This window comes from Thalassophryne amazonica, chromosome 4 (genome assembly GCF_902500255.1).
Source record: "Thalassophryne amazonica chromosome 4, fThaAma1.1, whole genome shotgun sequence".
Classification (NCBI taxonomy): Eukaryota; Metazoa; Chordata; class Actinopteri; order Batrachoidiformes; family Batrachoididae; genus Thalassophryne; species Thalassophryne amazonica.
In genome coordinates, this window is record NC_047106.1 from 136,672,825 (window position 1) to 136,694,704 (window position 21,880).

Genomic DNA, 21,880 nt, shown 5'->3' on the forward strand with positions numbered 1-21,880 from the left:
TTATTTGCTGCATGAGCTGCGTCTGGATGGCGGCTACTTTCAGCGGTACTTCCGCCTCTCCAGGACCCAGTTTGAGGACCTCCTGTCCTGTTCACACGTGCGCATGTGAACAATTTAAAAAAAAAACTGGCTGCTGCAGTGCTGCTGCTCACTCTCCCCTCAAATTCTGTCATAAGTGTGTTATAAACCAGTCACCATTTGTTTTATTATATACATCTGTGTAGTTAATAAAATTATCTTCACGGACGATTTGTTCATGCGCGCACGTGAAAAAACTGGCTGCTGCAGTGCTGCTGCTTGCTCTCCCCTCCAACTCTGTCAGATTGTGTTATAAACCAATCACCATTTGTTTTATTATACATCTGTGTAGTTAATAAATAAAATAATCTTCACGGACGATTCACTCGCGCATCCACGTGAATAAAAAACTGGCTGCTGCGGTGCTGCTGCTCGCCCTCCCCTCAAACTCTGTCATAATTGTGAAATAAAGGACAAAAGGGACATAAGTCCTGCTCACTGGCTGGCTGCCAGACACAGGACATGTCTACATCAAGTATAAACTCCAGACATCTCATTACATATCCAGTCCCTGATTGGTCATCGCGACACGACAAGACAAAAAAGTTCAGATTTTTCAACTTGGGGAGGAGGGCAACGCGATATCACGCCACAAATGCGCCAATCGCTCAAAATTGCTTCATTCGCATCCATTGCGTCGCATTGCGTGGCTTGGACTTTTGTGGTGCCACAACACGTCCTTCCATAGAGATTACATGGCAACCTGTCGCCGCCATCGCTTGCGTGTCGTCCAGTGTGAACGCGCCATTACAGCCTTGAGACAGTGAAGCGGCTAACTTTTTAGCACACATTTTCAGCAACAATTCAGTTAATTTTTCCGAAAATCCGTGCTCGATGAACAGACAATTTGAACCCGAGAGCCGGGCAGAAATTTGCCGCTAACCGCAGCTAGAACACTGCGGAAGAGAGCTCTCTCAAACAGCCCAGCTTCAGAAACCTCCCCCTCGTCCTTCCGCTCAGCAGTAAACAAGCAGAGAGCAAGCATCAGCAGTTGAGAGGATTCACAGTGGCTCTTCTCCTGTATCCAAAAATGTTGCCGGTTGGATCAGTATTTTCCGATGAATTATGTCAGTATCGGAACCCGATCTGGGATCGGATTGGTCCCGTCCCTAGAATGTATATATATCCAAAAGTGAAGAATTTCAGACTGCGTGTGACTGCTCGAGCACACCGGCTGCTTTTTGCCCGGCCTCACTGACGAATAGTCGCTGAAAAAAAGCTCTTCCCAGCAGGGTGATGTTTGTCACTCATTCTTCTTCTTTTTGCCCCAAACAAACACAATCACACGCACATCTACGGATAATTTAAAACCTTCAATCCACCTAACAATCCAGACTGAATGCTTTACTTTTTATTTCATTCTTTTTTCGAGAACACACAAGTTTTCCCAAACATGGCGACAGTGAGACTTGTTCATCCTCTAGAACACAAAGTGACATAGAAACCTCCGCCCGATGTTCACCTTGTGCATGTGGACACAGCAACTTCAGCGCACTCTGCGCGGGATCTGAACCTGTACAGGCTTTGAGGTTCATCCCCACAGACTATAACATGAAGGAGATGAGAGTCCACAAACCACTCCATTGCAAGTTACTCCCCAGCCAAGGCTGGAACCCATCTACAACAAGGGGAATGAGATGATGTAGAACAGGTGTCTTGTCCAAAGACACATAGTTCCCTGTAGTTTGTCTGTAGGGCTATTGTTTGGCAATTCAGCACCCATGCCACAGAGCCACTTGCTTTACTTTGCTAGATGATCTATTGAAACTTCAAAGAGGACAGACAAGAAGGCAGTATGTTTGCAAAAGTTTAGTCTTTGCATATCTTTGTACATGCTTCATGGTTGTCTTCCTTCTCTGATTTGTCTGCAGGCAGTTGATCTCAGTAAACCTATAGACAAGAGAATATACAAAGGGACTCAGCCGACATGTCATGACTTCAACCAGTACTCTGCCACAGCAGAGAGTGTAGCGCTCATCGTGGGTTTCTCAGCTGGACAGGTCCAGTACCTCGACCCTATCAAGAAGGAAACCAGCAAACTGTTCAATGAGGAGGTATTATGTCATCTCTGTTTGTTTGCCGTAAAGGATGCTTACAGGGCTATTCCACAGAGCGCCGTTCTACTATGATCACCCATAATACAAAAAAAATGTACAAACAGGATGAAATAGCTTAATCCGGCTGTTTTATAAATTGCAGACATGGCAACTGGTTGGTTTATCAAGTGTAGACCTGGCAACCCAAAAATAAAAGAAAGGTGCTGCACTCTTAGCCAGACATGATTGAGCTGGTCAACTTTTATAGCAAAAATCATGACAGCCGCCACTTCGGCTTCAAATTTTTCAAATTCAAGTTTATTAATTTAGAATTCGCGATGAGATCGCCTCAAGGCACTTCATACAGCATAATAAAAAGAGAGAAAACTGAATTCAAAACTTAAAAAGACAAAAGACAAAACCATAAAAGAACACAAGAATAAAAACACATCATAACACAATAAAATTAATCATAAATCAAGGAAAACAAATGTCATTTAAAGAAGTTCGAACATGACTGAAGCCATTAAGACTGTGAAGATTTCGAGAACTGGGATGAAATTTTCAAAAATTGCATCCCGATTTCAAATCTTGTGCCGATGATGGCCGTAACTACTACATATACCAAGTTTGTTCAAGATTGACAAAGATGGCTCAAGAAGTTACTGTGATGCTTCAAAGCGTGACCCGATTTACTGTTTGGAATTAAACAGGAAGGAGCGGTGCTCTGTGGAATAGCCCCATTGCTTATTTCCTCTGTTCACGAAGTGATATAAATGATGATACTAACAAGAATGAACAGAATTTTTTTTTTTTATGAGCAGTATTGATTGCATAGTGAATTAATTTACCCAATTTAATTAAATTAATTTAATTTTGGGTGGTCCCAAAAAATGACTGCCTCTGCACAGCTCTGCCATCATCATTTTATGTCAGTTATTTCAGAAAGTAAAAATTTTATGTTTTGTATTTTTCATTACATATAAACTACAATATATGATCTTTTTAAAAATTAACTAACTTTTGGGCTACAGCTCCAAACAATATTACAATACTAGCAGAAATACCCTTTGGTTAGAATGCATAATGCAAAATGGCGTGGGGGGTATTGGTTATTGTCATCATCTTTCAACATACATTTAATTTTATTTAACCAGGTTAGTCCCATTGAGATCAAGATCTCTTTTACAAGGGAGACCTGGGCAGACATGGGGTCAAATACTTTGCATTGTTAAATACAAATACTTTAGATTTTCGAATTACAAATACAAATACTTTGTACTTTTTCAAATACAAATACAAATACTTTATATTTTGAGTATTTCAAATACAAATACTTTCTATGAACTATAAACAACAAATCAACACAAAAACTGATAAACCGGTGACAATTTATTGTGAAAATAGCATGACCAAATACTATTGATAAGTAAAGGATTGAATGTTTTATCACAAATTCACTATCATAATATCACAGGCAATAATCAAACTATCACAATATATATTCTGTTTCCATCAATATTGCATCCTTTTGTATCCACCGTATCACAGAACAATAATAAAATGTCATATCTTCTCATCTCAGCATATTGTATTATTGTATCTCAATCACAGTAATCAATAACGTCACAGAGATTCTCAAGTTTGAAAAGTACTTGAAAAAGTATTTGTAAAAGTATTTGGAAATACTTGGGATCAGCGACGTATTTGAAATACAAATACAAATACTTTGAATTCAAAATCAGAAAATACAAATACTCCGAAAAATGTATTTAAGTATTTTCAAATACAAATACTTTTGTATTTGGCCCCATGTCTGGACCTGGGTAGTTATAAAGTTTCCGATTCACTTAACCTGCATGTCTTAAATGTGGGAGGAAACTGGAACACTCGGAGGAAACCCACGCAAACACGGGGAGAACATGCAGACTCTACACAGAAAGGCCACAGGGGGGATCAATTGAATGACCTTCTTGCTATGAGGCAACAGTGCTAACCACTAATCCACTGCCCTTTGAACAAATGTCATCATCTTTGAACATACTATTTCTAGGTACTATGCAGAAGAAAGTTGAAGAAATGAAAATTTTAGATCAAAATACTTGAGGTGAAAGCAGTGATATAATTTATCACCATCATCATGTTCATTGTTGTGTTCACTAAAGCCCAGTTATCCCAGCACATTAGGGGCATGGCCATTTTAACTGACAGCTCAGGTATTGACTTTTTTTAGGCTGCTGGCTGCAGCTGCTGTGAAGGCTTGTCTCTTTTTTTAGCATTTTATTACAAATATCTAGAATAAAATGGCTTGTGTGGCTATTTCTCTGAATGGATCATCTAAGATGTGTGCAATGTATTTGCGTTGAGTGAATTTTAGGGCTGCAGCTATCGATTATTTTAGTAATAGAGTATTCTATCGCTGGAGGGACTACATCTCTCGGCTGGCTTGGGAATGCCTTGGGGTTCCCCCGGAGGAGCTGGGGGAGGTGTGTGTGGATCGGGAGGTCTGGGCGGCTTTGCTTGAGCTGCTGCCCCCGTGACCCGACTCCGGATAAAGCGGAAGAAAATGGATGGATGGATTCTATCGATTATTCTGGCGATTAATCGAGTAATCGGATGAAAAGTACTTCTGCGTTTTGAAACAACATCAACAGTCCAGGGCTCTCCCTAAGCAGTGGCACAGTGTCGCTGTGCTATCACGCAGATTGTCAAATTTAGTGTATCCCTGTCTGTTTTTCTGGGTAATTATTTATTTTTTCATGTCTTTACAACTTTTGCATCTTTCGCAATGTCAGGAGCTCAGCTCAGCACTCTCCTGACACCGGACCATAAGCGCAGGCAGTCGGTGTAATCCTCAGTCAGTCAGGCTAACAAATAGTCGGGAGAATAGACAAATAGTCTATTCGCCCGACTATGGTCGGGCCAAAGTCTTGACATTCTGCTGAAATGGCAATGGGATGTGGCTCCCCCCCCCCCCCAAACTTGTAAAATTTAACCATTTTTAAGTTTGTTGTTTTGTTTGTTTTTTAAAGGTTCGCGGACTGGGTCCCAGCATGAATTTTTTTTTTTTTTTTTTTATCCCGCTTTCTCTGCAATTCAGCAGATGCATTTCAGCTGGAGGTTGAAATGCAAGCCTCCCAGTCAGTGTTTTTATATATATATATATATATATATATATATATATATTTAATTTACCGTGTTTGTGAAGGGTAGTGTGTTGCCCAAAAAAGTGAAAACTAAAAAGCGAAACACTCAGAGTGAGTCTGAGCAAAACACAAAAGAAAGAGTGGACTTCTGCTGAGAGGATCTTCTTTCAGAGACTGTTTGTCAGTGTGGCCGGTGATGGAGGGGACTGCTGAGAGCCCCTCACACCGGGCAGCCAGCCGCCGGGCGAATAGCCCCTCCCCACGTAGAGTGGAGAGCAGCCAGCGAACCAAACCATGACCGCTTCACTTTAAATGCGCAGTAAGCTATTTCAGATGATCAGTGTGGACCATCTTTCTCTTTAAAGGCTTTATTTTACTCTGTCGTGTTGGAAAGCTGTAGCTTTTGGTGCTAAATTGATTAGCTGTTACACGGCCTCTAGTCTTCTTCTGTTTTTTTTTCTGGGGATGTTACAGCGCCACACGTAGGCCGGGCATTTGTACTACAAAGTTAAAACGGAGCTTTAAGACACAGAATTTGCCTCGAACATTTTTTGTAATTGAATTATTCAAGTTACTTAATGAATCATTTCAGCCCTAGAGAACATATTGTGACATGCAATTTTGGATGCTGGCAACATTAGCATTTGAAGCAGCTATTGGTAGCTTGAGTACTAGGTCGAGTTAATCCACGATTACTGTGGAAATAAGTGGGTCATAGTCATTAATGCCCCCACTAAAGCAAAACTGTTAGAACCATCACTAAAGCCCCAAAAATATGATTTCACAAACTCACAAATTGATGTTAGCCTGTTAGCTGAGCTTCGATGTTTAGCAAACTAGGCTTTGATCATAGACTGTATACATGGACAAAGCCTGTGTGATGTCACACAAAGGATTCCTATAGAAACCCAGAAGAGCTGAAATGAAGCCCTTGTCTGGATGTTGCCATGTTGGCAACCGTGGCAGTGCTGACCTTGGCTGTGTCACATTGGATGCAACATGGGTAGCTCACAGGGGTTATTCAGTGAGTGACAAAATAAGCCTGAGCACGCCCCTGTCTTCGAGTTTGAACCAGCTAAGCCAGCAGGCTAACCTCAGTTTGGGTGTTCATTAAGTTATATTTTTGGGGACTGTGCAGTGGTTCTCATAAGGGATTGCTTTGGTGTGGACACAAAAAGTTAGAAGCCACCTATTTTCTCAGTACTTGTACATTAACGGGACCTAATGTATCAAGCTATCGATAGCTGCTCAAAGCGCTGACATTGTTGACATACAATGTTAAAATGAGAATTTCACTCAGGACAAATACAGCAGCAGGGATGTCTTAGGTGACCCTTTAGGACATTTCACCACGCAACAAGCTATATTATTTTTATAGTTTTTTAGTTTTTTATAAAATGCTCAGAATGACAGACACAGCTGTCTACCACTGCTAGCAGCTGCTACCAGCGGACAATGAGTTACGGACTTTGCAAGAGTCTGGATCAGCTCAACCGCTGTTACTCAAAATGTGTACATACTCCTTACTCTGGATGGCATTACCCTGACCTCTAGTAATACTGTGAGAAATCTTGGAGTCATTTTTGATCAGGATATGTCATTCAGTGCGCATATTAAACAAATATGTCGGACTGCTTTTTTGCATTTGCGCAATATCTCTAAAATTAGAAAGGTCTTGTCTCAGAGTGATGCTGAAAAACTAATTCATGCATTTATTTCCTCTAGTCTGGACTATTGTAATTCATTATTATCAGGTTGTCCTAAAAGTTCCCTGAAAAGCTTTCAGTTAATTCAAAATGCTGCAGCTAGAGTACTGACAGGGACTAGAAGGAGAGAGCATATTTCACCCATATTGGCTTCTCTTCATTGGCTTCCTGTTAATTCTAGAATATAATTTAAAATTCTTCTTCTTACTTATAAGGTTTTGAATAATCAGGTCCCATCTTATCTTAGGGACCTCATAGTACCATATCACCCCAATAGAGCGCTTCGCTCTCAGATTGCAGGCTTACTTGTAGTTCCTAGGGTTTGTAAGAGTAGAATGGGAGGCAGAGCCTTCAGCTTTCAGGCTCCTCTCCTCTGGAACCAGCTCCCAATTCGGATCAGGGAGACAGACACCCTCTCTACTTTTAAGATTAGGCTTAAAACTTTCCTTTTTTCTAAAGCTTATAGTTAGGGCTGGATCAGGTGACCCTGAACCATCCCTTAGTTATGCTGCTATAGACTTAGACTGCTGGGGGGTTCCCATGATGCACTGAGTGTTTCTTTCTCTTTTTGCTCTGTATGCACCACTCTGCATTTAATCATTAGTGATTGATCTCTGCTCCCCTCCACAGCATGTCTTTTTCCTGATTCTCTCCCTCAGCCCCAACCAGTCCCAGCAGAAGACTGCCCCTCCCTGAGCCTGGTTCTGCTGGAGGTTTCTTCCTGTTAAAAGGGAGTTTTTCCTTCCCATTGTCACCAAGTGCTTGCTCACAGGGGGTCGTTTTGACCGTTGGGGTTTTTCCGTAATTATTGTATGGCTTTGCCTTGGAATATAAAGCGCCTTGGGGCAACTGTTTGTTGTGATTTGGCGCTATATAAATAAAATTGATTTGATTTGACTGCGCCCCTTATTATACACCAGGGATGAGAATCACCTGCTGACCGGCGGTTTCCGGAGTTAGGGATTAATTTTGTCACCAGTCAATGTCATTTCAAATCCGGTGAGAAAAAAATTGAGGTGTGATGTGTTTGTGACACCTCTCACATTAGCCACCAGGTGTCGCTGTTACTGAATAGCGTGGTGTGCATGAGGCTTGCCGGGAGTATGTAGAAGAAGAGCTGCTATGCTAAATAGCTTAGCACCTCATCCTGCAGTTTGTTTGTGTCCATGAATGTAAATAAAGCCAATTAACGAAACAAAGTTCGTTAACAGGGTAGGGTAGTTCATGACAGGGCAGGGGTAAAAACGTTACTTTTCCTGAAAAACATCTCTCGTGTGAGATTCCGCGTGCGACAACTGCATATTATGGGATGCATAATGGCGGCAAGTGAAAAAAGTTTGAAAGTTTGTGAGGAAAATGCACTGGAAAGGATAAAAGATGGCAAGTGTGTCTGAGAAATCTGTAAAGATTACAAAGAAAAGTTTGCATGGACATGGCTGAACAAAGTAATACTGCTGACAACCTGCAGCCCTGATGTCTGACCAGATATCTACTCCTGATGTAAGTTAGTTCTTATTGAAAAAAATGAAGAGAGTAAGAAGAATACAAATGAACTAAGAAGATAGGGGAAAAAAAGGGTTGAACGCATCAACAAGGGACATGGGTGGGGCCCACGTTTCACCAGGATTCAACATAAATTGCTGAATAAGAGTGAAATGCCACATAAACTAGCTAGAACTGGTAGATATGAATAAGAGCATTTTTATCCACTTAAAATCATCTTTTCATCTGTTAAAATTCACCAGAATCATTTGAAAAATTCCAAATTTTCACCTTGCCCTCTCACAGTCACCCATCAGTCTTTTTCCTTCCAGACTGACACATAACTTTATGGCTTAAAACAACTTAAACTAAGAAGTTTTACCCCCCTGCCGTACAGTTGTCATGGAGGCGCAAATGGTCCAGAGATCCAAACTGTTTTTTTTGTTTTTTGTGCCAGGCTGTAAAACATGTTTATTTCTGCTCTAAAGTTGGACATTGTAAAACAGACTTGCTCACATTTGGAGCTAGTCTCAAGAGTCCAGTCAAGGAACTGGAACATTTTCTTCTTCCGGGCGGTCTTCGTCCGATTCCATTGAAGTTTACTGCTTGGCTAATTTTTTGCTGCTCGTTTCATCTGTGTATGTGTATTACTGCAGTACTGCCACCAGATGGCAGGTGCACTGTGTTTACATTCTTGTTGAGCCTGTTTCAAGATTTTCTGTACTGGTGTGCAGGAGTAGGGAGACTGTTTGTTTCAGAATGAAGGGAAGCAAGAGGGAACATGCACTGAATTTCCGACTCAGGCTTAATTTATCAAACATTGATCAATCAAAAATAAATCCTTTGATCGGGGCCCCAATCTGAACACTTCAGTAGTACTGGGACATCCTTACCATGAAGCCAATATTGATTGAAGTTTTACAATGTAAACAAAGAAAACTGTGATGACAGCATCGGTCTGTGCTTCAGATTCAGCATCGCAATAATTCTATTATGTTATTGTCTGAGGGATAACAGGCAGTTGAATTTTTGAAGCTGTCATAGCAATAACTGTTCAGTTTCAATGCACATTTGCACCGCATTCAAAATCACTCACCTAATGCAGAATTATTTAAAAAGAAGGCTCCTGGAGTTCATTTGCAACAATACATTTTTACCACAATGCAAACACGTGGTATTTCCTTGTAAAAGTAAAATATTGAGGAAATGAGCTCAATGTCTGTTCTTGGCTCTTTTTTTATCCTTACGGATGCCACCCATCTCTGACTGATGAAGCAAGGTCTGGCTCTGGAACACTTGACAACTACAAAACTTTTGCTTTGTACTGGGCATGTTTGATATGCTGCTGTAAGAATTTCTGGGTACATGAAAATTCGGTAAGGTATATCTTCTATTATACATTTCAAATCTGAGGTGGAACTCTACTAGTGTATACTAAGGTACATGTGAAAATATCGCACATATTTTTTAAAGTAATGTGCTAATTCTGAAGGTTTGAACGTTAACAGACACGCGCGCCAAAAGGCATTATGGGAAAAATGAGTCTCTTTCAATCACTCCCCCACCCCCCAGTCAAATTGTATAGAACACTGCGATCTGCTGGATGGGAGTGTCAATAGCGACCAACGTTGGTGGCTATTCATTGTGAATTACACATCACAAACAGAATTTTCAGTTTTGCAAATGCCTTTTTTAACAAATAATAAAATGACATATTACAAATACACATTTATTTGTAAAAAACCAACACACACATAACAGTAACTTGTGTGCTGGTTTTTACAAATAAATAAACTAACCAACCAGTGAAGGAGACCATGAGTGAAAAGTGCTTTGTGTTTCATGTCTCCTGCCCTCTGTCTGGGTTGTGGTAGCTATGTGGAAAGTAAATGACACTTTTTGGGGGGCAGGAGCAGGCAGAGTGCATAAAGACAGAAGCTCTGGTTCGTTGTTCATTTTGGGTTTGTGATCGCCTTTGATTTTACTTTTAAGCCTCAGCGGTACTTAAACTCAAAACTGGCTTATCAGTAGCCGACAGTGTACCGAATCAGTACTAAAAGGTAGCGGTTAGCTGTAACTTCCGCTAAATTATTTAGCGGTTTAGCATTATAAATGTTAACTTTTCAGTTAGCGGATTAGTGGTTATTGAAACTAACTTTTTGGTTAGCTGTGCCCACCACTGCCTAGGTCTATGAGGAGGTCTCCGTGTTCCTGAAACTTCCCTTGCTTTAATGGTTTTTATTCCAGAATCAAAATAGCTGATAAACATTGTCACACCGTGTAGGTAGGCTGGTACGTTTCTTTGAATATTTGCATGCAGTCTGATAGCATGAAGTGCATCAAAGCATATTCACTGAGCAGATCCAACTTAAAACCAAATCTCCTGGTGAGGGTATCTAGTAAAGTGAAGCAGTAATGCTCGTACATCAATTGAATTTATTTTTCAAGCACCATTCCACAAAGGTAAGGTCAACCCCACCCCAACAAGCAAATTGGCAGTAGTGCTCACAGAAAACTCCCTTGTATAGAAATCTGCCAAGACATGATACGAGTACCTGCTTCTTCTTATGTTGTTTTTAGGGCCATATCACCTGTATCATGGCATGACGCCGCACCTGTTTACTGCACAGGTCTGCCGGATTGGATCAGTTCCCCCTTCTGTTGTGCTATCTTAGGGCAGCATCTCACTGGTACAAATGTTGGAAAGTCACTGGAGACACGAATTAGTGACCAAACACGTGAATGAGCAATAAATTTTACACAGCATCTCACTGAAGTGGTACAAATGACATGTTGTGCACAAAGTGCTCAGCTGGTGTTAACCTGGTGGTGGCACAGTCATGCACGGACGGCACACGACATTGTCCTGTGGACAGATGTCCTCCTTAGTTCTCAGGAATGGCCAGTATTTGGTCACCGCTGTGTTGAAGTCCACCTCTGTGCATGTGGGCTGACCATGCATGCGTGCATGTAGCTCACAGCTGCAAGCATGAGACTTTTTCCCATTGTGGTCCTGATTTAGAAGAAGAAAAAACATAATTCCAGCTACTGTGGACAGATGTGTCCAGTCTGCAGTGTCTGCAGTTTATCTGCAGCTGCTGGACTCCCTCAGCCGCTTCCAGACGCATGGTCTCTCTGATCATCTCTACTATTTTGGCGTGCTTCCAGGGCCGCTCCTGCCTGACTCCCACAATTTCAATTTTTAAATTTCAATTTCAATTTATTTTCATTTATATACCACCAAATCACAGCAAGGCAGCCTCAAGGTGCTTCACACAAGTAAGATCTAACCTTACCAACCCCCAGAGCAACAGTAGTAAAGAAAAACTCCCTCTGAGGAAGAAACCTCAAGCAGACATTACAAAACAACAGAAATTACAAAACAATTCACAAAACGAACATACAGGAAATGTGGGAGGATCTGACATTCCTCGTGGGAGGAATGTCAGATCCTCATTTTTGTCTCCAATCACTGACAATGTAGTTTCATCTATTGTCCATCCCTCACAAAGTTCTCTCACGTACCTCACACATCACAGAGACTACACTCAGAGGGATTTGCAATGCTTGCGATGGCTCTGTGATTACTTGGCGAGGACCTGTGTTGTCTCTCCAACTTCAAGTTGTTCAAAATTCAGGCAAGGCATGAGCAACACCCTGTGATTCGTGCGAGGGGATGATGCCACCCAGCAAATGTTGCAAAATCCCTCACAAATGCCATTCGCAAGGTGTTCCAGCCCAATGAGATAGTATCCTTAGCTCTGTGTACTAGGTCTTCACTTAGTGAAGCATAGCTAGGAAAGACAGCCAAAATATAACTGTATTTTTGCATCATATCAGCTTTGTCAGATTTGTTGTTAATAATGCACTCAAGTAGTTGTTTTCCAGTATGTTCCTTGTCCTCAAAGACATATAGTAGTGTTCAGAAAAATAGTAGTGCTATGTGACTAAAAAGATTAATCCAGGTTTTGAGTATATTTATTATTGTTACATGGGAAACAAGGTGCCAGTAGATTCAGTAGATTCTCACAAATCCAACAAGACCAAGCATTCATGATATGCACACTCTTAAGGCTATGAAATTGGGCTATTAGTAAAAAAAAAAAAAAAAACGTAGAAAAGGGGGTGTTCACAATAATAGTAGCATCTGCTGTTGATGCTACAAACTTAAAACTATTATGTTCAAACTGCTTTTGTAGCAATCCTGTGAATCACTAAACTAGTATTTAGTTGTATAACCACAGTTTTTCATGATTTCTTCACATCTGCAAGGCATTAATTTTGTTGGTTTGGAACCAAGATTTTGCTCATTTACTAGTGTGCTTGGGGTCATTGTGTTGTTGAAACACCCATTTCAAGGGCATGTCCTCTTCAGCATGAGGCAACATGACCTCTTCAAGTATTTTGACATATCCAAACTGATCCCTGATACCTGGTATGCGATATATAGGCCCAACACCATAGTAGGAGAAACATGCCCATATCATGATGCTTGCACCACCATGCTTCACTGTCTTCACTGTGAACTGTGGCTTGAATTCAGAGTTTGGGGGTCGTCTCACAAACTGTCTGCGGCCCTTGGACCCAAAAAGAACAATTTTACTCTCATCAGTCCACAAAATATTCCTCCATTTCTCTTTAGGCCAGTTGATGTGTTCTTTGGCAAATTGTAACCTCTTCTGCACATATCTTTTATTTAACAGAGGGAGTTTGTGGGGGATTCTTGCAAATAAATTAGCTCCACACAGGTGTCTTCTAACTGTCACAGCACTTACAGGTAACTCCAGACTGTCTTTGATCATCCTGGAGTTGATCAATGGGTGAGCCTTTGCCATTCTGGTTATTCTTCTATCCATTTTGATGGTTGTTTTCCGTTTTCTTCCACGCGTCTCTGTTTTTTTTTGTCCATTTTAAAGCATTGGAGATCATTGTAGATGAACAGCCTATAATTTTTTGCACCTGCGTATAAGTTTTCCCATCTCCAATCAACTTTTTAATCAAACTACGCTGTTCTTCTGAACAACGTCTTGAACATCCCATTTTCCTCAGGCTTTCAAAGAGAAAAGCACGTTCAACGGGTGCTGGCTTCATCCTTACATAGGGGACACCTGATTCACACCTGTTTGTTCCACAAAACTGACGAACTCACTGACTGGGTGTGTAACTTTGCAAAAACAATGTCGGACTCTGTAGTTTTCTCTGGGCCCCTCCCCAATCGGACCGGGAGTGACATGTTTAGCCGCATGTTCTCCTTGAATTGCTGGCTGTCTGAGTGGTGTCCAAAAAATGAGGTGGGCTTCATAGATAATTGGCAAAGCTTCTGGGGAAAACCTGGTCTTGTTAGGAGAGACGGCATCCATCCCACTTTGGATGGAGCAGCTCTCATTTCTAGAAATCTGGCCAATTTTCTTAAATCCTCCAAACTGTGACTATTCAGGGTTGGGACCAGGAAGCAGAGTTGTAGTCTTACACACCTCTCTGCAGCTTCTCTCCCCCTGCCATCCCCTCATTACCCCATCCCCGTAGAGATGGTGCCTGCTCCCAGACCACCAATAACCAGCAAAAATCTATTTAAGCATAAAAATTCAAAAAGAAAAAATAATATAGCACCTTCAACTGCACCACAGACTAAAACAGTTAAATGTGGTCTATTAAACATCAGGTCTCTCTCTTCTAAGTCCCTGTTGGTAAATGATATAATAATTGATCAACATATTGATTTATTCTGCCTAACAGAAACCTGGTTACAGCAGGATGAATATGTTAGTTTAAATGAGTCAACACCCCCGAGTCACACTAACTGTCAGAATGCTCGTAGCACGGGCCGGGGCGGAGGATTAGCAGCAATCTTCCATTCCAGCTTATTAATTAATCAAAAACCTAGACAGAGCTTTAATTCATTTGAAAGCTTGTCTCTTAGTCTTGTCCATCCAAATTGGAAGTCCCAAAAACCAGTTTTATTTGTTATTATCTATCATCCACCTGGTCGTTACTGTGAGTTTCTCTGTGAATTTTCAGACCTTTTGTCTGACTTAGTGCTTAGCTCAGATAAGATAATTATAGTGGGCGATTTTAACATCCACACAGATGCTGAGAATGACAGCCTCAACACTGCATTTAATCTATTATTAGACTCTATTGGCTTTGCTCAAAAAGTAAATGAGTCCACCCACCACTTTAATCATATCTTAGATCTTGTTCTGACTTATGGTATGGAAATAGAAGACTTAACAGTATTCCCTGAAAACTCCCTTCTGTCTGATCATTTCTTAATAACATTTACATTTACTCTGATGGACTACCCAGCAGTGGGGAATAAGTTTCATTACACTAGAAGTCTTTCAGAAAGCGCTGTAACTAGGTTTAAGGATATGATTCCTTCTTTATGTTCTCTAATGCCATACACCAACACAGTGCAGAGTAGCTACCTAAACTCTGTAAGGGAGATAGAGTATCTCGTCAATAGTTTTACATCCTCATTGAAGACAACTTTGGATGCTGTAGCTCCTCTGAAAAAGAGAGCTTTAAATCAGAAGTGTCTGACTCCGTGGTATAACTCACAAACTCGTAGCTTAAAGCAGATAACCCGTAAGTTGGAGAGGAAATGGCGTCTCACTAATTTAGAAGATCTTCACTTAGCCTGGAAAAAGAGTCTGTTGCTCTATAAAAAAGCCCTCCGTAAAGCTAGGACATCTTTCTACTCATCACTAATTGAAGAAAATAAGAACAACCCCAGGTTTCTTTTCAGCACTGTAGCCAGGCTGACAAAGAGTCAGAGCTCTATTGAGCTGAATATTCCATTAACTTTAACTAGTAATGACTTCATGACTTTCTTTGCTAACAAAATTTTAACTATTAGAGAAAAAATTACTCATAACCATCCCAAAGACGTATCGTTATCTTTGGCTGCTTTCAGTGATGCCGGTATTTGGTTAGACTCTTTCTCTCCGATTGTGCTGTCTGAGTTATTTTCATTAGTTACTTCATCCAAACCATCAACATGTTTATTAGACCCCATTCCTACCAGGCTGCTCAAGGAAGCCCTACCATTATTTAATGCATCAATCTTAAATATGATCAATCTATCTTTGTTAGTTGGCTATGTACCACAGGCTTTTAAGGTGGCAGTAATTAAACCATTACTTAAAAAGCCATCACTTGACCCAGCTATCTTAGCTAATTATAGGCCAATCTCCAACCTTCCTTTTCTCTCAAAAATTCTTGAAAGGGTAGTTGTAAAACAGCTAACTGATCATCTGCAGAGGAATGGTCTATTTGTAGAGTTTCAGTCAGGTTTTAGAATTCATCATAGTACAGAAACAGCATTAGTGAAGGTTACAAATGATCTTCTTATGGCCTCAGACAGTGGACTCATCTCTGTGCTTGTTCTGTTAGACCTCAGTGCTGCTTTTGATACTGTTGACCATAAAATTTTATTACAGAGATTAGAGCATGCCATAGGTATTAAAGGCACTGCGCTGCGGTGGTTTGAATCATATTTGTCTAATAGATTACAATTTGTTCATGTAAATGGGGAATCTTCTTCACAGACTAAAGTTAATTATGGAGTTCCACGAGGTTCTGTGCTAGGACCAATTTTATTCACTTTATACATGCTGCCCTTAGGCAGTATTATTAGACGGTATTGCTTAAATTTTCATTGTTACGCAGATGATACCCAGCTTTATCTATCCATGAAGCCAGAGGACACACACCAATTAGCTAAACTGCAGGATTGTCTTACAGACATAAAGACATGGATGACCTCTAATTTCCTGCTTTTAAACTCAGATAAATCTGAAGTTATTGTACTTGGCCCCACAAATCTTAGAAACATGGTGTCTAACCAGATCCTTACTCTGGATGGCATTACCCTGACCTCTAGTAATACTGTGAGAAATCTTGGAGTCATTTTTGATCAGGATATGTCATTCAAAGCGCATATTAAACAAATATGTAGGACTGCTTTTTTGCATTTACGCAATATCTCTAAAATCAGAAAGGTCTTGTCTCAGAGTGATGCTGAAAAACTAATTCATGCATTTATTTCCTCTAGGCTGGACTATTGTAATTCATTATTATCAGGTTGTCCTAAAAGTTCCCTAAAAAGCCTTCAGTTAATTCAAAATGCTGCAGCTAGAGTACTGACGGGGACTGGAGGGAGAGAGCATATCTCGTTTCCACCACGTACACAGTAATCTCTAAAACTGTAGTATTTGATATTAATTATACTCCCTTTCTTGTCTTCCTTGTCTCTCTCCACCCCTCTGTACTTGCCCCAACATGCTCTGCTTATATCCTCTTCTTCACTCCACTTACTTACTTACTTGTTTTTCCCAATACTGCTTCTCTTGCATTCTTCTTTTATCCTTTTCTTTCTCTCTTCTTTCCCACCTTCTTTCTGTTCTCCAGAGGTTGATAGACAAATCCAAGGTGATGTGTCTGAAATGGCTTCCCAAATCGGAGAACCTTTTTCTGGCATCCCATGCCAGCGGCCACCTCTACCTCTACAATGTAGACCATCCATGTGGTACCACAGCCCCACAGTACTCACTGCTGCGGCAGGGTGAAGGCTTTGCCGTGTATGCCTGCAAAACAAAGACTCCACGCAACCCTCTTTTACGTTGGGCTGTGGGTGAAGGAAGCCTAAATGAGTTTGCCTTCTCCCCGGATGGTGTGCATGTAGCGTGTGTGGGTCAGGATGGTTGCCTGCGCGTCTTCCATTTTGATTCCATGGAGCTGCAGGGGGTGATGAAGAGCTACTTTGGTGGGTTGTTATGCGTTTCATGGAGCCCTGATGGGAAATATCTGGCCACAGGTGGAGAGGATGACCTAGTTACTGTTTGGTCATTTGCAGAGAGTCGTGTGGTAGCAAGGGGTCATGGCCACAAGTCCTGGGTGAATGTAGTGGCCTTTGATCCCTTCACAACTTCCTTGGAAGACGATGAACCAATGGAGCTTAGCGGCAGTGAGGAAGATCTCCAGAGTGGACCTAATAATTCCATGCACTTTGGCCGGGTTCGAACAAGCAGCACATTGTCGCGTCTTTCTCAGCACAGCTCTAAAGGTGGTGGGTCGCCTTCTGTCACATACCGGTTTGGCTCAGTAGGGCAGGACACCCAGTTCTGTTTGTGGGACCTAACGGATGATGTTTTGTACCCACGGTTGCCACTGTCACGGGCCTTTACTAACACTTTTGGACCCTCACTGTCCACCTCGGGCAGCGGTGCAGTCAACAATACCTCTGTAGGGGGAGGCGGTGGAGAAGTGGAGGGCCATCACCACCCACCGAACACTAACACTGGCACCTCTAACCCGCCAACGCTCCCTTTGCCACTTCCTCGTTCACTCTCACGTTCCAACTCTCTGCCCCATCCTGCTGTGGCAAATGCATCCAAAGGCCAGGGAGGCTCAGAGGGAAGTGTGGGAGGAGGTGGTGGAGGAGGGAGCACTAGTGGAGGAAATAGCACCCCATTCAGCATTGGTCGCTTTGCAACTCTTTCACTCCAGGAGCGTAAGTCAGACAAATCTGCTGGTAGTAGTGGGGTGGACAAGGAGCACAAGCGATACCACAGTTTGGGCAACATCAGCAAGAGCAATGATAAGATCAATGTGGCGCCGCGGAGCAACCGGCTAGATGCTGCAAAGGTCTTGGGAACCACACTTTGCCCACGCATGCATGAGGTGCCGCTGTTGGAGCCGCTGGTATGCAAGAAGATTGCACACGAGAGGCTGACTGTCCTGGTTTTCATGGATGATTGCATTATCACAGCCTGCCAAGAGGGACTCATCTGTACCTGGGCGCGACCAGGGAAGGCGGTAAGTTTAGCTCTTTTATTGGCGTAACAACAGTACTAAAAAAAGCATATTGTTTGGCTGCTGCAGGATGTTAGAGTTGAAAACAATCAATTTGATCTTATAGTTCATACTGTCAGCTGTTATGTCAGCAGGCTCAATCTGTAGGAATTATAGCAGTTTTTGTGTGGGGTCGTCTGTTTTGATGGAATTAGTTGACTGCTGAGCTGTTTTACGACTGTATTTTTTCCATCATCATTTCAATTAAAAGTCAGGTGGTAATGGGTGAAGAGTTGATTTCAAGGGTTACATACAAGGGGTGATTAAGAAGTTCTGAGACCGACCCAGAAAAAGTGGGGTATGGTTCTCCATCTTTTGCATTCTAAGAAACCATCATTCATTGAGAATGTGTGGCATTTTGACTCACTGGATCAAATGTTGAGAAATGTTGGTTTCTCAGAATGCAGAAGATGGAGAACCACACCCTACTTTATCTGAGTCAGGCTCAAAACTTCTCAGTCGCCCCTCATACCTTTGATTTTAAGTTAATTTATGCGGATATGGGTACTATTTAGAAAAAGTCAGGGCATATGAGTAATACAAGCGCAGTGTAGGGTGGAGTGGGTGGATTGTGGCCAGCACATGGTTGGAGCGGCCTGTTTTAAGACAGTGAAGAGTCATATTATTTTTCGCTCCATCTCACTCACCTGTTACATCCCAGACCGCACAAACCATGTGTCTTACTTTAATTTTATAGATTGCTGTGGTATTATTTAATCAGTGCTGCCTTGAATGTGGATTTGGCTGCTCAGTTATTTTGATGTCAGGCCACAGTATAAGATAAAATTAAAATACAATGCAGATTTTGTTTGTTTGTTTTGGAGTAGGCATTGGGTGATTTCATTGTAAGGAAACTGACCAGGCAGGCAAGGGCACCATTTAGAGAGAGAGAGAGAGTGTGTGTGTGTGTGTGTGTGTGTGCGCGTGTGTGTGTGTGTGTGTGCATGCAGCAGTGCTTTCAGAGACTCACAGTTCACTGACCTTTTTAAATCGTGTCTCAAAATATAATATACATTTGTGGTCAGACGTTTACATACAGTCATCATTGGCATGAATGTCGAGATAATTTTGGGATTTTAATGATGTCTTTGAAGTCTTCTTTCGCCAGGTTGGAATGAATGTACAGCTTACATCATGAATGACTTAAACAAAAATTATTTTATCTTCTTATAATCACTGCTGGAGTGACAATGCGTGCTCCGACACCTGACAATAGGAAAGATGAAATTATAATTTAAAATAATGATTTGAGTTTTAAAAAATATTTAATGATTCTGAAGTTTTGAATTATATTTTATATTATGTTTTCTTGTGATGTGTATTACATACTTTCATTTTTGACATTTTGGGTTTACAAAATTGCCTATAGATTCACAGAAATTGTTTGTGATGAAATTTCTGCATGTGCAATTGTGTTTTTGTTTGTTTAAATTTTCTGGTGGATATCTCATTTACATTCTAACTTTAAAAGGATGAAGCTGTTGATTATTTCTCTTATCCATTATCCTCACTTTGGCGATAGAATGTATTTTCCTCAACTTAGACGTGGCTTGTAGTGTTTCTTTGTCTTGATGACCTATTAGTCTAACTTTCTCTTATTTGTATTTTTGTTTCTCTCTCATTCAGAACTTGACTGCACAGAATGGAAACTCTCCAAGCGGCACAGTGGTATAGCTGAAGGAGAAGCTTTGCACTTGCCCCTCGCTCATCCCCTTATTTTTATTTGTCTTCTCTATATCCACTCTTTACTTACGTGAAAATAGGGGCCAACAACCATAGACGGCAACCTACCTGCAGTACGATGCCCTCATTGTAACGATCTGTACTTATCATAACACAAACCTTTCCAGTGTGATGCTCACAGTGGCCAGTCGGAACTCTGACACATCGAGGTGGGAAGCACTTCCTGAAATATTTTACTTTGTATAACGCCTGAATAGATCCTTGTCATTTGATTGGTGGTTTGTATGTCACATGACATGGATTATTTTTATTTATTGTGTTCAATTTACCATGCAATTTTAGTGCTATTCAGCATGAAATTTTGGTACTGTACGATTTGTGCTATTGCACGCCCTAACCACTGCGCGCGTTTACACTACCGGCGACAGCTAAGCTTATAAACAAACATGGCGGGAGCGTATTGACGGTGCTCATTCTTCTAACACAAAATACAAATCCAGTACACCGTAAGCCATCTGGAGGCATTTGCAGTATTTGCTGGGACGTCTCTAAGTGAAGTGGAACCGCTGTCAGATGAAGATCTCGACACATTTCTGTTGCGAATTTTCACTGGTCTGAGAAAAGCAGACAGCAGTCTGTACACTGGACTACATCGTCAGGATTGTTTCTGAACTTTGAGTGTTTTTGCAAGTTGACTGAGAACAATTTTGGATTTGATTGGACTGCTATTTAAAATTTGTGTTGGACTGTTTGAACCTGTTGGCGTCAAAGGACCAGTGACACACACCAAATTGTAAGTCCCTTTCTCTTGTTTATAAATTAATAAAATATCAAATGACAAGGATCTATTTTAGCCATTATATGAAACAAATAATGATTTTCTTTTTTTTTTTTTAATTTGTTCAATATTTCACGAGGTGAAAGATGGAATGCGCCATTCAAGGAGGCATTGCACTCATAAACATTCATTATTTGTCTATTTTATACACTTCACTTGAATTAATGAAAGAAGGTCACTGTAATATGTACAGCGCATCCGGAAAGTATTCACAGCACTTCAGTTTTTCCAAATGTTATGTTACAGTCTTATTCAAAAATAGATCATTTTCCCCTTAAAACTGTACACACAGCACCCCTTAATGACCATGTGAAAAGTTTTTTTTTTTTTGTTTTAAGAAATCGCATGTACGTAAGCATTCACAGCCTTTGCCATGAAGTTCAAAATTGAGCTCAACTAAATTGGAGTCCAACTGGGGAAAATTCAGTTGATTGGAAAGACACACACCTGTCTACATATAAGGTCCCACAGTTGACAGTGCATGTAAGAGCACAAACCAAGCATGAAGTCAAAGGAATTGTCTATAGACCTCCGAGACAGGATTGTATCGAGGCACAAATGTGTGGGAAAGGTTACAGAAACATTTCTGCTGCTTAGAAGGTCCCAATGAGCACGGTGGCTTCCATGATCTATAAATGGAAATAAGTTTGGCTCCACCAGGACTCTTCCTAGAGCTGGCCACCTGTCTAAACTGAGTGATCAGGGGAGAAGGGCCTTAGTCAGGGAGGTGACCAAGAACCCGATGGTCACTCTGTCAGAGCTCCAGCATTCCCCTGTGAAGAGAAGATAACCATCCAAAAAGACAACCATCTCTGCAGCAATCCACTAATCAGGCCTGTATGGTAGAGTGGCCAGACGGAAACCACTCCTGAGTAAAAGGCACATGGTAACCCACCTGGAGTTTGCCAAAAGGCACCTGAAGAACTCTCAGACCATGAGAAACAAAATTCTCAGGTCTGATGAGACAAAGATTGAACTCTTTGGTGTGAATTCCAGGCGTCATGTTCGGAGGAAACCAGGCGCCATCCCTACAGTGAAGCATGGTGGTGGCAACAT

General features: G+C 41.2%; 1 protein-coding gene across 1 annotated transcript; it reads left to right on the plus strand.

Moving 5' to 3' along the window:
• Positions 1–1,057: 1,057 nt before the first annotated feature.
• Positions 1,058–20,710, plus strand: zmp:0000000529 (WD repeat-containing protein 20). Its single transcript, XM_034168649.1, has 3 exons — positions 1,058–2,132; positions 16,861–18,267; positions 19,930–20,710. Exons 1-3 carry the CDS (start codon positions 1,911–1,913, stop codon positions 19,975–19,977), a joined length of 1,677 nt encoding a protein of 558 aa, XP_034024540.1. The 5' UTR covers positions 1,058–1,910; the 3' UTR covers positions 19,978–20,710.
• Positions 20,711–21,880: the final 1,170 nt, after the last annotated feature.

Excerpts from the sequence above, each read along its gene's own strand:
- zmp:0000000529 (XM_034168649.1), top strand. The coding sequence starts at position 1,911 with ATGCTTCATGGTTGTCTTCCTTCTCTGATTTGTCTGCAGGCAGTTGAT. Across the intron at positions 2,133-16,860 it reads GCAAACTGTTCAATGAGGAG|AGGTTGATAGACAAATCCAA; the intron begins GTATTATGTCAT and ends TCTGTTCTCCAG. Across the intron at positions 18,268-19,929 it reads GGGCGCGACCAGGGAAGGCG|AACTTGACTGCACAGAATGG; the intron begins GTAAGTTTAGCT and ends TCTCTCATTCAG.